This window comes from Pleurodeles waltl, chromosome 1_2 (genome assembly GCF_031143425.1).
Source record: "Pleurodeles waltl isolate 20211129_DDA chromosome 1_2, aPleWal1.hap1.20221129, whole genome shotgun sequence".
Classification (NCBI taxonomy): Eukaryota; Metazoa; Chordata; class Amphibia; order Caudata; family Salamandridae; genus Pleurodeles; species Pleurodeles waltl.
The window spans coordinates 1193958341-1193973643 of NC_090437.1; the positions used below are offsets into that span (position 1 = coordinate 1193958341).

The 15303-nt window shown below is 44.6% G+C and overlaps 1 protein-coding gene across 2 annotated transcripts in view; it reads right to left on the minus strand.

The window, feature by feature from the left end:
• Positions 1 to 15303, minus strand: part of HTT (huntingtin) — a 1416422-nt gene that overhangs the window by 1154309 nt on the left and 246810 nt on the right. For both annotated transcript variants that reach the window (XM_069203496.1, XM_069203501.1), the window contains 2 exons: positions 10061 to 10198; positions 5020 to 5178 (listed from right to left, as the gene is read on the minus strand). In XM_069203496.1, coding sequence (XP_069059597.1) covers positions 5020 to 5178; positions 10061 to 10198 — 297 coding nt within the window. The remainder of the gene's footprint in view (positions 1 to 5019; positions 5179 to 10060; positions 10199 to 15303) is intronic.

A 15303-nucleotide genomic window follows, 5' to 3' on the forward strand; every position in this document is an offset into this window, starting at 1 on the left:
ATAGAGAAAGCAATCCGACTGTTTTGTAGATAGAGGAAGCTTAAACCTCTTTGCTTCCCTCTCCTTAAGGCTATTGAAGCCCCCAATGTTGTCCCGCAAAGAATCCACCGGTGGAGGTAGTGGAGGGGATGGTGGTGGAATTAGGTATTCAGTCCATTCATTTGAGACTGAGGCTGTCTCTCTGATTTCCTCTTCTTAGCTCTCTTCATCAGTGGAAGGCGAGTCATCTGCTGGAGGATCAGCTAAAGTAGTGGCCTGCGTAGGTGATGGACATGTTGGTGCAGTTAAAACAAGCAATCGGCGATTAACTGGTTTAGGGTTGTGAGAAGAGTGGGGGAGCAGCTATTGCTGGTCAGGGAATCATTTATAGTAATCCTAAAGCATATTCTGCAGGTTACTAACTGGAGACAATAGCATTTGAACTGATTGTTCCGGTTCTTGATGGCCATAATCCATGTACTCTTCCTCATAATGCCCTGTTTGTGTCTCTACAACATAAATTTGACAGCCATAATACTCTTCTTCATCCTCTTGGCACTTTACATGGAGCTCAGATGGGCTATAAGCTACTCCAGTGAGCCCATCATCCTCTGATTCATCATAGTCTAATAAGTGTGCAGGCGGGCAGGGTGAAACCTTGTTCGGAGATGTATGCACAGACAAAAATGTCTCTGCTGCTGATCTTTGTCTTACTGGAGTTTTTGAGAATGGTAGAAATGAAGGTCTCGTCGATGTTTTCATTTGTATTGGAACTGTCGTCGACAATATTTCTGCTACTGGCATCAACGTATTTATTATTGATTGCGTAGACAGTTATCTTGTTGAAGGTCTTGAGTTCCGGGTTGATTGAGTCTTCGTTGGCGGAGCCCACATCAATGGTAGAGTTGTGGTCGACAGGCTCGTTGTAGAGTGTGACTTTGTCTGCACTTTAACAATTATGATCGGCGTCGACACCATCGGATGATCGTGGGTGGAGATGCAGAGGTGAACAAAGATGTGGGTGTAGAAATAGTCAATGATGACGGTGCGGTCGACGGAGTGCTCTGAAGGAATGTGGTGGGTCTTCTTTAAAATCTTTTTGGGTGATACTACTGGCATTTTTTCAGGAAACCTACCCGGTTTATGGGTTTTTTCAGTCTGTGAGGACTCCTCAATTTCTTCATCAGAAAGAGGGACATCTCTAGATTTCAGCTTTTGGAGTCAGATTAGAAGTCTACTCTCTGTCTTTTAATGTTTTTTGTGAAAAGGTGTGACATATTTTACAGTCTCTCCTTATGTTCTGGATGCAGGCAGTAGATTCAGTCCTTATGTGGGTCCTCTGAGTGAAGCCTTTTTCCCCCATGTTTCACAAGGCCTGAGTAATCTTTTTAGTAGGCTCTGAAATTATGGTTGGTTGGAATATGTATGGATTCATAGCTGTAAGCGATATTCTGAAGTAAAATATTTTTGAATGTTGAGGAAAAAGTAGTAAACTGAGCAGAGCTAAGGGAGACTCCCATCACATAACGTGCGGTAAAAGAACATCTGAAACTGAAGCCTCTGTGGTGAGGGCTCTAAAGGGAGCTGTCTTGACTGGCTGGACTTTGGTTCTTTTTAAATGAGGTTCATAAGCTATAAAAGTGAATGTCCTTAAACTGACTTTTATTCGTTTTTTTTCTCTACTGCCTTCTGATATCGTGGGACTTCCATTTTGACAACAGGAAATGATTCAAGCATGTGAACCTATGAAAGATCCAATACTAGAGAAACGTTTTATGCCCTTTAAAGGAAAACCTTTCCCTTCTCACAGCGCCTAAATAGAAATCACATAAAAATATTTAAATAACTGCATGGGGCAGCACCAGCAAAACTAAGACTATTCAAACCAGAAGATGGGCAAAATGGACATATCTAGAGGCACCTAATGAGCTGTGAAAGCAAATTTATTGTGTTGTTGCTGACAGGAGCCCATTAAAAATACTGAAGTATCATAAAACAATACATACATGAATCTACAAGAGAAGAAAGAGCATTTTTTGCCAAGAACATCCGGAGTTTGTAAAAGACATACCCAGCCGTAGGCAGGCAAACGGATGAATCATTAAAAAATCCAATGAACACAAGATAACCTTGTGAGATTCTTGAATAATATCCCATATGGTTCTTGAGTATTTGGAAGAAAAACAATTTGTATTTTAGACGCGAAAAACAAAACAAAAAACAAGAGAATATACCAAACAGCACTTCTCTGTCTTCCAACATACATTATTCCCTTTCTCACCATGATCTTGGTGTGGCGAAGAACAAGAATAACTCATTTGCTTGAATAATATCGAACTGTTCTATGACTGAGTATCAGTAGGTAAGGCTGGCATAACAGCAGTACTTAAGTATCACTGACCCTAAGCAGCGAAGTCTTAAAAAATGGAGATGGCAACCTTCTATGTAAGATAGCCAAGTAAAAAGGCTCTCGAAGGCAGGTTGCATTAAACATATGAATATTGTATTCAGATTATTAGTGACTGGCTGGGTGCCGAGTGTGGGGAACGTGTTTTTTTCCAAAACACTTTATTAGACCTTTTTTTTTTTTTTTTAGGTATGACAGCAATAGTGCAGCATAAACCATCTTCATCAAAATTGAAATTTGTTGAGCAACTTGCACAGCCTGCTAAGGATAGTTACAGAAAGCACATATCAACAGTCCTCAACAAAAATGGCTGCTACTAGTCTAATTCCTTTCCTCCTCCTTCTGTAATTCTCAGTTGCAGAAGGTTAACCCGACCACTGTGTCCACAGATGGAAAATAAAATCGTCCGGAGTCATTTCCTGAGCAGGGCTGTTCCTTCCTGTCCCACCCACTTCCAAGTTGGCAGTAACAAACAGAATTGTGAACTCACCCTGTGTGTATCAATGCAAAAGGTCCAGTGCCTTCCACTTCGGACGGAGGACCTGAACTGACTGTCCTCCACTTAAATGCTGGACAAGTGGCCTCCAATTAGCCTTGAAAGCTAGGTGTGATCCTTGCATGCTGCTAGATAACCGCTCCATAGCTAAAACTGCCCACAGTCTCGGATAGCAGTGTGTGAGTGGCAGGCAGTTTGGTTTCTTCCAATGGTGGGCAATGGTTACTTTACCAGCACCCAGGCATGGAAGGCTCATCTTTTGACAGGTGGCCAGGAATGGGGGCTTAAGGCCAAGCAGCATCACCTCGGGTGTCTCAAGAATTGAGAAAGTTAGGAGTTTTTGAAGAGGTTCAGAGACCTTGTTCCCAGAATGGCACAAGCACTGGATATCCCCACCATATATCAAGTGTTTCTCTAAGTGCGAGACATCCCTCCAACACCTAGGGGACCTGTTCTGATACACATGATGCAGCCTATGGGGGAGGGGTTGTAGTGCCAGCAGTACCACACCATTTAGTGGATCTCCAGTCCCAAAGGGTAGATAGATGAGGAGTGAATACCCCTTTGAAGCGTACTGCACCCCTTCAGTGTCACCTGTGAGCCAAAAGCCTGTTCCCACTCTCAATTATGCACCCACGATTGCAGGGTATCGTGTGTCAATAGAAGTTTGTGCAATGTCGATATGGTGCCCACTGTAATTCGAAAGTGGTTTCGCCTCTTGTGGCTCCACAGTGAGTGAGAGGGTGAGTTACACAGGGTCTAATTTGGACATAGTGAAGTCGCTCAGCTTCGGGGAGGCTGTATGCAGCTTTGTATTGCTGAAAGGTCTTCAATTTCTGGGCATCAAACATGTCCGCAAACGTTTTACACCCTCCTTCTCTCCAGTGCAAAAAGGCATGGCTATCTAGTGCAAAAGGGAAGGCTGAATTGTAGTCAACTGGAGTATATGGCGATGGATAAGATACCAAACCCTGGGTGCTCACATATTTATCTCATAATCTCATGGTCATGACTACAGGTGTGCTCAGGTAGGCATTAAGGGTTCAAATACCTTTCTCCAACCACAGCAAGTTTGAGAAAGAGCAATCCTAACTGTCACACACTATAAAACGTTTACCTTTATGGACTGGGGTTATTGTTGCACTAAAGCATCATGCAATGTAAGTATGCCTACGGTCTGAACACCTAGCCCCAGCAGATCATTTTGACTTACTTTATAAGTATTGCTCGAATTATCCAATCTTTGTAACCTTGACTTCATCTGGTCCATCTTTTTCCTTTCCCTCACTTGCCTATGCTACCTCCCTACCTTTGTCTCCTTACCTTCTCCTACAGAGTGATTCTCGCCTCACCTCCCTGACCATCAATTCTGCTTTAAATCACTGCTAAATATAAACATGAAAAGATGCATGCATCACATATGCAGCTATTATTTAATGCAACTGTCTCATGTGTCAATTCTGTTAAGGACTGAAGGAACACCACATCACATAAATAAAGCAGCCTTCTTGATTTTCTAAAATATGTGACTCCCTATATATGTGTAAAAGCTGGTTTCAATATAATGCTGGAAAAAACATAGTCAGCCTGTTCAGTACCAAAGTCATACTAGATAAATAATTTTCTACAGGAACCAAACTCAAAACTTCAGTGAAAGGATTAACAGGGCTAAAATGTTAGCAACATATAGTTGCTTCCCTGCAATCCTAGTTTTCCTCTATGGGAATCTTAATTAAATTCATTAGCAGTGACAGTCCCATGCATGGGTTGGGCGCGACAAGTCAGTGTTCATGACTATCAATGGAAGATTTCCTGGATTACAACTGGATGAGTCTATATAGAAAATCCATTTCTGGAGTGCCTAGTTTCGCTGTACCATAGAAAGGTGTTTCACGGGGTTGCCTCAAGACTACCTAGAATACTTGGTAATCTTTATAACTAAGAATGCCTGATCCCATATTTGTAGTTATACCTCTCGAAGTAACCTTCAAGGGAACTAAGTCACTCAACAGGCAGTAACTGCCAATGCTATACGAAAGAAAACAGAGGTTGACCTCTCAACACTTAGGTCACTAAAATGCAACGAAATGTATTAGAAACAGTGGTGCATACATGTATATTTTAAAGCAGTGGTTACCTGTAGTCCCTTTCACGTTGGTTAGCCAGCTCTCAGCATCAAAGCGAGACTTATTGAGAATAGAGTAAATAATGGTTCCACAAAGAATCGCTGTAGCTCCTCGGATTTGGGGATCTCCGTGGTTAATGTAATTCAGTACATCAGATACATACTGTTCCTCTACAAAAATAAATGTATTTGAGGTTAAAAGTTAATAAAGAGAGTTCATAACAATGTTAGAGGAATAATTTGCTAAGAAAATAAATCAAAATACATATGCTATACTGCTATAGAAGTAATGTTACAAATAAATAACAGGTTTTTCTCAAACCACTATACTCAGTGTTTCAGACAAAGAAATGTGTCACCGGCAAACAAAAATAATTGTAATAGATAACTAATACGTTCTGTGATAAACACCACTTAAATGTTAACCTAGATCTGACACACCTGACTTCCTAGAGAGAGAAAAATGAAACTTAGATGACATCAATGCTCTTTATGGTGAATATTCGATCCAACCAAAGATTCCTCACCTTCTGGATTTCCACAGACACCAGGCTGGGTCCAAAAATGTATTCAGAGCAGGTGTTCCCAAACATAAGCACGTAGGGGCATTATACCCTTCTGTGATGGCTTAGAGTTCTATACAGCTACCACAGCAGCATGATAACAGTTAAACTTTACCCACACAGGCAGAACCTTCGTAACAAACTGGAAGATTAAATGTGTGAAATCTAACTTAGGACCTTTTTAGGAACCCTAAGGCACTTGATTGAACAGCAACGAAGGACAACAGTGAGAAATCTTGGTTAGAGTATCCGCCAAAAAAGTGTTACCAAAGTTAAGTAACTTGTTCTTTTGATACATACTTTTAACCGCAGATTCCTCCCATTCTGAATAGATACCAAAGCAATATTTCAGTAGACGTTCACCAGGAAATCATGGAAGACAGAGGGCAAATGTGCCCTCTCTGCAGACCTGACAGCCAAGGTAGTAATGTCTGGGGAAGGTGTGAACATGCATTCAAAAAGAATCCTGCCCGGTGTCTTGCATCTTTTGCCACTGCCATCTTGACAGTTTTTTTGTCCTGTGGAATGGGGCTGAAAGGCTCTCAGAAGGCTCTTTTTTGACGAGGGTATTGCATGCCTTTAAACAAAGGTTAAGCCACCTGGACAAGGTTCACTTTAGAATATTCATGACACTGCGCATACTTGGCTGTGGTGAAAAGATCTAGCAAAAGCACCCCTTCAAATGAAGATGCCCTTGGTCACCTTCATATTAAGATGCCATTCATACCATTTGCTGCACTCATGCACCTTGATGCTTAGCAAGCATATGAAATGATTGGCAGTTTGAAATATCCCTTGGAGATCCAGCCATTACCAGATAAGCAGTGCCTACTGGCTCAGGGTCTGTGACTCTACAGCTTCCTCCTTTTGGCAGTACCACATGGCGGCTGAACTGTCCTCTAAGACCTAAACTGGCTGCCTGTTGATGAATGGCAAGGCCTTGAGAGGCAACCAAATGGCACAAAGCTCCAAAAGATTGAAGTAGAGCATTTTCTCCTCTTGGGAGCAATGGCTGCAGATCTTCACCTCTCCTAGGCAACCACCGCAACACAGAGATAATGCAACCATCACAGGAGAAAGTAAGGGTGGTGTCCAATAGCCATCACTGGGCTACCCCCTTCTAAAAGAAGTTGTTCAAAAGGCAACTCCAGTTTTATGCCCACTGCAGGCAGAAGTTTCAGTACAAAGACTGTGTGTGTTAACAAGTATGCAGAACGCATGGAGCAAAGAGGCCTCAAAACCAGAACCTCTGAGTGAGGCCAAAACATCTGGGTGATAACTTGAATGTCCAACATTCACTGAAGGGTAGAAAAGGTCTTGAAAGCTAATGTGTCTAGGATAATCCCTATAAAGGGACTCATCCATGTAGGCTGCAGATGGGATTTTGGTTTGTTGCTGGAAAACCCCATGGATCATAGAAGTGTGACTGTTGTCTGTAGAAAGTCTGTGGCTGACTACGGGAAGGCTGCCATCAGCAGCCAGTCAGTGAAGTATGGAAATAAATGTATCCATGATCTATGAAGATGGGCAGTGACTCCTGCCATCACCTTTGTAAGCAGAAGTGACCGCGGTCAGGCCATGCCAAAGAGTGGAACAGCAAACTGTTAGAGCTCAGGCACCATCACAAACTGCAAGAAGTGTGTCTGGGACTGCAGGAAATGAATAAGTACGAGTCCTGCAAATCCTAGAACACCATCCAGTCCCCTGGAATGCAAGGCAGAAAGAACCTCGGCCAAAATAAACCTATAAATAAATGAATCTGTCCTTCTACAGGAAAGTGTTTAGAAGTTCAAGATCTACATCTTTTTTGGGCACAGGAGCAGCATACCCTGCTCTGTCATGCATCTGGAGGCTCCCCTATGCCACTATACCACTAACTAACCAACTTCCTACACATGGATGGTGGCATGATCTGCTCAAGTCTGAAGAAAAAAAGGGTGAGCAGACGCGGTGGAGTGAAGGGGGGGAGGTGGTGAGGGGGAGGGGGAGTGTAACCTTGCTGAACAATCTGCAGAACTCAATGGTCTCAAGTTTTAGTACACTACCAGGTCAAGAAAAAAAAGTCTGCCCACTAACGGTGGCACATGACCATGTAAGGGATTTAGTATCCTGTCTGCCCCCATTCCCTGTTTGCCTGAGCTTGTGTTGAAATTATGATAATGAATGATTTAAAGGAATTTTGGTGTGTGGTTTACAGTGCAAAATAGGAGAGTAAAACATCTGGAGGGGGGATAGAGATCTGACAGGACCTAACTGGTACTGTTGTAAACTAAGGGCTTGACATATAATGAAGATCTTAGTTCCTATCTGAGTGGCTGCAGGTTTTGAAATGAAGACCTATGACTACAATATGTTTATGCTGAGTTCTTAAAGAACCTGCATGAAAATGCAGCAAGACTTTGGTGGCAGCTGCACACAATGTCTGCAAAGGGGCCTATTACAGGCAGTCTGCAGCTGACTATTGTTTGAAGGAAGACAAACCTGTGGACACAGAGGACTAGTCTGTCGCCATCCACCAGCAAGTAGTGTCAGCTCAAAATGATGGGCAGGGGTAGCCCAGTGAGAAGGGTGGGCAAGGTATGGCAAGGACAAGGAGCCAGTTGAGAGGAGGTATAGACTGAGGAGATGTACACCTGTGAATAGGCCTAATCTTGCAGACAAAGCTATACAAACAATGTTGTAAGTAAAGTAAGAGGAGGCAGCAAATCTCCTTCATTGAAAGTATAACTCCGAAATGACCCATGGAACTTTGCTAGCAAAACTTTCAATGGTGACAGTGTTAAGAGCAACCTTGATGAGTGCACAGTATGTTTACTAAATTAAGATCACTGAAGCTCAGGCTTGTCCACACATTCTTGCCTTTTGGGGTGGAAGATCTTGTTTGTACTTCACATATTTTATGGGGCAACACCAGGTAAATTGAGACTTTCCTCTCCTGTGTGAATCATCTGCGCTGGAAAACCTGTGTGTGATGTTTGGGCGTATGTAAGAACACAGGCTTTCTGCAGGTACATCTCCACTTTTTGCTTCCCACTTTGACTACTAGGTACTGTATAATGACTCTGAGATGCACTGATAATCAGTACTAGGTGCATGAGCTCCGACACTTAAAATGGTGTATGGATTAGCTAACACCCAATTGGCATAGCTTAACTTACTTGTAAGCCCCTGGTATTTGGCGGCAGAAGTCCCTGTGGGGTTGACAAAGGTCTAGGGAACTTGGGCATGCTGGGGAAAGCCTTGGAAAAGGCTCAGAGTTAGACTATGACAGTAAAGTTAGGTTTTTGGAATGTCAACTGCACAACTGCTCTCCAGACCAGGCATGGCAAGATGAGGGTGAATCCTGCTTAGACTTCTTGAGCTTGTGGTACAAATTGCCCCTTGACTACTACTTCTGCTTATCAGAAGACAGCAACCTGGAGCAGCACCGTCACTTAGTAAGCCTACAACATGGAGGGGACCTGCTGCTTACAGCATGTACTACCTTGCTTTTTGGGTTCAGTGAGTACGGCTTTGCATCCTGCTCCATGATCACCTTCAAGTGCATCGGAGCATTTGTCACATGATTTAGGGTCGTACCTAGACACCATAAGCAGACATCGGGTAGATCGGTGACCAACATCTGCTTCCAGCAGTCATGGAACAATCTGAAGCCTTTTTTGGGGGTGGGGGAGACGTTTCCATAGCATCATTTTGAAATTTTGGTACTGGTGAAAGATATCAAAAGTTGGATGCAGAGTTCTATATCTGTGTCAAAGAGCAGGGGGAGAAAGGATGTTATCTTACAGGGGTGGTGCCTAGATAAAGATTCACAACTTACTTTCTAGAGGCAGAGTGAGGTTCTGGTGGTACCACCTGCTGGCTTATGGGAGCAGTTACTCTGAAAATCTTCCAGATCTAATATGGCACTTGGAGAAATTTAAAGGTGAGGAATCTGCAGGTAGAAGCGTCCACCACGAATGTATGTCGGAACAACGCATGCTAGAACAACGCATGCCTGAAAAACACGGTCGGAACAACGACTGCGTTGTTACCACGAATGCCTTTACCACGAATGCTGTAACGATTTTTCGTTGTAAAGGCATTCCTGGTAAAGACATTAGCATCCCCCGCCCCTAAAAATTACCGCAACCCCTCCACCCCAAAAAACACCCCCAAACCCCCACCCCTGCCCCTAATAATACCCCCACCCCACCCCTAAAACAACCCCAACCCCCCACCCTGTCCCTAAAACAACCCCAACCCCCCACCCCATCCCTAAAACCTAAACTATCCCAACCGTCCACCCCGCCCCTAAAACCACACCGACTCCCCACCCCTAAAACCACCCACCCCTAAAACCACCCGCCCTTAAACCCACCCGACCCCCCCCCCACCCCTGCCCCTAAAATTACCCCTGCCCCCCCCCACCCCCACCCCTAAAACCTAAAATCCAATCCACACAACATAGTTTATCAAGACAGGAGAGAAACACACTAAGTTGTATGTACCCTTTTCCTCAAGGGATTCAAGAGGTTGCTTATAAAGTTTGCTGAAGAAGGCACTGGGATGTAGAGCAACAGCTGCTCCGACACAGCCTACAGCAAGAGCTTTAACACTGACCCGCACATCTTTGTCTGGAACCAAGGCTGAAAATACAAAGAACACATTAAAGTTAGCATTGCAGTGATTTGCATTTACTACTGGTGAACAATCCATCTGTTTCCAAAAGTTACTCAGTTATTTCATGAAAAAATATTGATGATCGCAATGAAAATAGTAAAAACCCATCACGGTATTTACAGCACCAAACTAAACGTGGAAGTAATTTTTTAGGGAGATAATGACAAAACTTACTACTAAAAATTAACTTCCAGTTTAGGGATTGATACAAATATATGAATAACTAAGGTTGGTCAAGGATCAATGAATGCACATGTAGAGTTTTTACTCAAAAGGTTTTTCTTGGTGTGGGATCTTCAAACATTTTATGAACTCCTTTTATGAGGACCTTAATTCACTAGCTTTGTGTTTTACCTAGCTGAATGTGGGCTGTGTGATTAAGCATGAATTATTGGATCCTAAGCTCGAGAAAGTTGTGTACTGTGGCACTATGGAATTAGATGTGGCCCTGTGAGACATATGCATAAAGTTCAAAAGTTTCAACTTGATCCTCTACGTACCTGGGAACCATTAAGGCAGCTGAAGAGGATGGGTTACTTATTAACATGTAGATGGCAAAGCATTCCCTGGCTGTCTGGTTCTTGATTCTCTGTAGTTTTAGTTGCTCATTCCTATCAAGGTGAGGTATAAACAATGCTGCTTTGCTTAAACTTCGATTGTGAGCTCTATACAATGTTCTGGGTGCAACAATGGCAGCATTTTTATGGGCATGTTTTTGCAAAGGTGGTGTGCGTGCCATCAATGCTGGGCTAGCCTTCAGCCCATTTATTTCAGATTGGTCACATCACAAATAAACCATTTTTGTGGCTCTCACCTGTAATTTCACTCTATTAGGTTTACTGTTTAGTGTTCTACAGATATTGCAACTGATGTTATTAATAAGATCAGGTGGTGTAGTTATTGCTCTAGCAGAGTCAACAGCATACTATGACAAAATCCAGCATTGGCTTTTTTCTGTAACAAAACTGTTAAGGAAAAGAAGACACAAAGCATAGGTGGTTGATACAAATTAATGCATTTTTCTCTACAGTTGGGGGTGAGGGGGAAGCAAAAGAACAAGTAGATTACGTTCTGTACGCATTCTCTGGTAGAGACCTTATCTAGCTGCAGAATCCTTACATTTAGTCCTTGCGCGCCCCGTCGGGTGGCGTCGTTTGGATCCGCGTGCCATTTTTGGAGCCGTCTGTAACGTCACAGTCACGTATAAAGGCACCACCCAGGTGCATGTACGTCAGTTCCTTTTCCATGAACTTCCACGCCAGAAGGGAAGGGCCATGGAAAGAACTACCAGCTTGTGTAGGAAGCTGACTCTGTATGTACTATATTGAAATGAGTGCAGAGTCCAGAGGCTCCCCAGAGGCTTAACAGAGGCTAAAGTAGATAATACTAATGCTCTTTTGTGCTAGTGTGGTCGAGCAATTATGCTGATCAGAGGATAGTGCAAGACGTTTGTTGGACACACACAGGCAATAAGTGAAGCACACACTCAATGACTAATTCCAGGCCAATTGTTTTTATATAGCAAAAATTTATTTTGTTTTTTTATTTCTAGAACCACAAGATTCTGATTCCAGGTAAGTACATTTGCAAGTAAGTAGCAAGCATATGTATCAACAACACTGTTTCAATTTGGCAAGTTAAACGGTTTTCAAGTAAATAGCAATAATCTGTTTTAAAAGTTGACAGTACAATTTTCAAACACAGTTCTTGGGGGGAGAAAAGTTAGTGCAGTTTTGAGGTGAGGTAAGTGCAAGAATTACAGATCCAGTCTCCGGGGGTTAGGATGTCCGCAGGTTGGGGTTCAAGTTAACCCCAAACACCCAACACCAGCAACACAGGGCCGGCCGGGTGCAGAGGTCAAAGTTGCTGCAAGATTTAAAATGGGCTCCCATGGAGACTGGCGGAACCCAGAATTGAATCTGCCAGCAGAAAAGTACCCGCGTCTTTGGAGGGCAGACCTAGGGGGTTTAGGTGAGCACCAGAGGGGCCACAGCTCAGCACCAAACACACACCCTCATCGGCACAGGGGTCACAAAAAGACTTCAGGCTGGGTCCAGGAAGTAGGGCCTGGAGAACTACAGGCTGGACAAGAAGGATAGCCGCCTGTTGAACGTTGCTGGAGCGGTTAGGATTCCCCAAGGCCAGGGAACTGTGGGTGCAGGTGTACCTTTAGGCATCAGGAATCTTCATCCATATCCTTCATGGGCAGGGGGGCCTTCTGGATTTAGTCTGCAGGCGTCGTCGTGTTGGTCAGGAGGGGTCAACCCAGGTTGGGCACTAGGTCGGAATACTCTGGGAATCTGGCTAGACTGGTGGACCACCTGGATACGGGCAATGGGCATTGGGTACTGAGTGAGCAGGGCTTTTGGATCTTGGGCGGTTCTGGAGTTCTTTGCTGGATTTTCCTTGTGGACATGGCCGGTGTCCTCGTGAGATCTTGGTCCTCTGGTGGGCAGGCCATCCTCTTGGGGTTTTAAAAAGGTCGCTGCTTCTTCAGGATAAGTCGTCTTTTTGTGGCACCTCCACCCAGTGCAGGCTTTGTGTCTGGCCACAAACAGCACAAAGGCTCTCTTCCGCATTAGGTCAGAAACTTGTCTGGAAGTGGCAGGCTGGCACAGACTGGTCAGTCCTGCATTAGAAGTTTGGCTAAAATGCAGGGGAATCTCTAAGATGCCCTCTGGGTGCATGTTTCAATAAATCCAACACTGGCATCAGTGTGTGTTTATTGTGCTGAGAAGTTTGATACCAAACTTCCCAGACTTCAGTGAAACCATCATGGAGATGTGGAGTTCGTAATGACAATCTCCCAGGTCATGTACTCCACATGGCCACACTGCACTTACAATGTCTAAGAATCAACTTAGACACTCTAGGGGCATATTGCTCGTGCAGCTAAGCCCTCACCTGTTTTATAGTGCACCCTGCCATAGGGCTGTAAGGCCTGCTAAAGGGGTGACTTACTAGCAACGCTATCAGACACAAAGTGAGGGGTAACCATGCCAAAAGTGTCACTTTCCACAGCTTGTCTGTTAAAAAACTAAGGCCCTGTAAGGGACAATCCCTGACTGTAGCAGACATGTCCACAGAGCAGGGAGGTATGGGTGGATGTAAGGAATCTGCCGCTAGATGGAGTCTCTAAGAGATAATGAGTTAGTAAGGCAAGTAACTTTTTCATCTGATAGAGACTTCTAGCTGTGGATTTCTTACCTTCAGAATAGATACCCAATCCATAACCTCTTGGCGGTGGGCTGCAAACACATTCACACTAAAAAGTCCTGCAGGACTGAATGGGCAAAGTGCGTAGCTCTACAGACCTGATTATCCAGGCATTAATGCCTTGCGAATGTGTCCAGGGATGCCCACGTCGCTGCTTGACCGATATCCAGGACTAGAACACCTTGTGCTAGCACCCTTGCCCCTGGTGGAATGAGCCTTCAAGAGGCTGCTTCTTTGCCAGTGCATAGCAGATACTAATGAAGAGAACGAGCCAGCACAAAATGGTTCGCTTCTGCACTGCCCAACCTTTCTTTGCTCCCATGTACCCCACAAAGTGTTGGTCATCCACCCAGAACCTTTTGTGCGGTCAAGGTAGAACGACAACTCTATTTCTGGGTCCAGTTAGTGGAGTCGCTTCTATTCTTTTGAAGGATGTGGTGGAGCAAAGAAAGTGTGCATGGTGATGTTCTGACCCAGGTGAAATGGGGTCACAACCTTAGGGAGGAAAGAGGCACGAGTTCTAAGTAGCACTTTGTCTGGGAACATGGTGAGATCCGGCAGCTTAGATGAAAGAGCCTGGAATCTCACTCACCCTCTTGGCAGATATTATCGACACTAAGAAGGCAGTCTTGATGGTGAGCAGCCGGAGAGGACCGTTGTGCAGTGGCTCAAAGGGAGCACACATGGGAAAAGTGAGGACCACATTTAAATCCCACTGAGGCACGACAAAGGACATAGGAGGATACATATGTACAAGCCCTTTAAGAATTCTATTTACAATTGGAGATTTGAATGATGAAGGCTGATCAGCGAAGGAATGTCAATAAGGCTGAAAGACACCGTTTGAGAGTGCCCAATGCAGAGCCCGGCCGAGCAAGGAATGAGACACAGAAAGGAATGTCAGAGAGAGAAGCAGAAAGAGGATCAATAGATCTTTCCGTACAATAATATACAAAGTGTTTCCAACAACAGGCGTAGACGGTCTTGGAGGTGGATAGCCTGGCTGCTAGAATACCTTTACAGACTTCGGGGGGGGGGAAGTCAAAGGCTTTCAACTGCTGCTGCTCAATCTCCACGCATGAAGGTGTAGAGTTGACAGGTTCGGGTGGAGAACCTTCCCCTCCTGCTGCGACAGACGATCTTCCTGAAGGGGCAGCCTGATTGGAGGATCGATGCTCATTTTCAGAAGCTCAGGATACCAGACTCTCCGTGCCCAGTCCGGAGCCACCAGAATTACTTGGGCCTAATCGTTCTTGATCTTCTTGAGAACTCAAGGCAGAAGTGGTATGGGCGGAAAGGCATACAGGAGGCCTGAGCTCTACTTGCAATGAAAAGCGTTGCTGAGCGAGTGCCACCTTGGAAACTCCAATGTGCAATACGTGTGGGTTCTCTGCGGAGGGAAATCGATCTAACCACGGCTCTTCCCACTGCTGAAAGAGTCCTTGTGCCACCTCAGGATGGAGACACCACCTCTGATCTGCTAGGCATCGACACCTTAGTTTGTCTGCCCTTGCGATCAGGGAACCTGCCCGGTGTTAAACCACCAGGGTTATACCCTGCTGTTCCAGCCATGTCCGGAGATGCAAGGCCTCTTGACAAAGGGCCCGCAACCCCACACCGCCCTGCTTGTTGAATTACCACATTGCGGTGGTGTTGTCCGTGAACACCTGCACCATCTTCCCTTTTACAACAGGAAGAAATGCTCTCAATGCCGATCGGATCGCCTGGAGCTTCCAGTAAGTTGATATGGACTCCGGATTCCATATGAGACCTGAGGCCTCGGATCTCGACCTCTCCCAGATGGCCTCCCCATCCCAGAAGTGATACCTCTGTCACTACTGTAACCTCTGGTTGA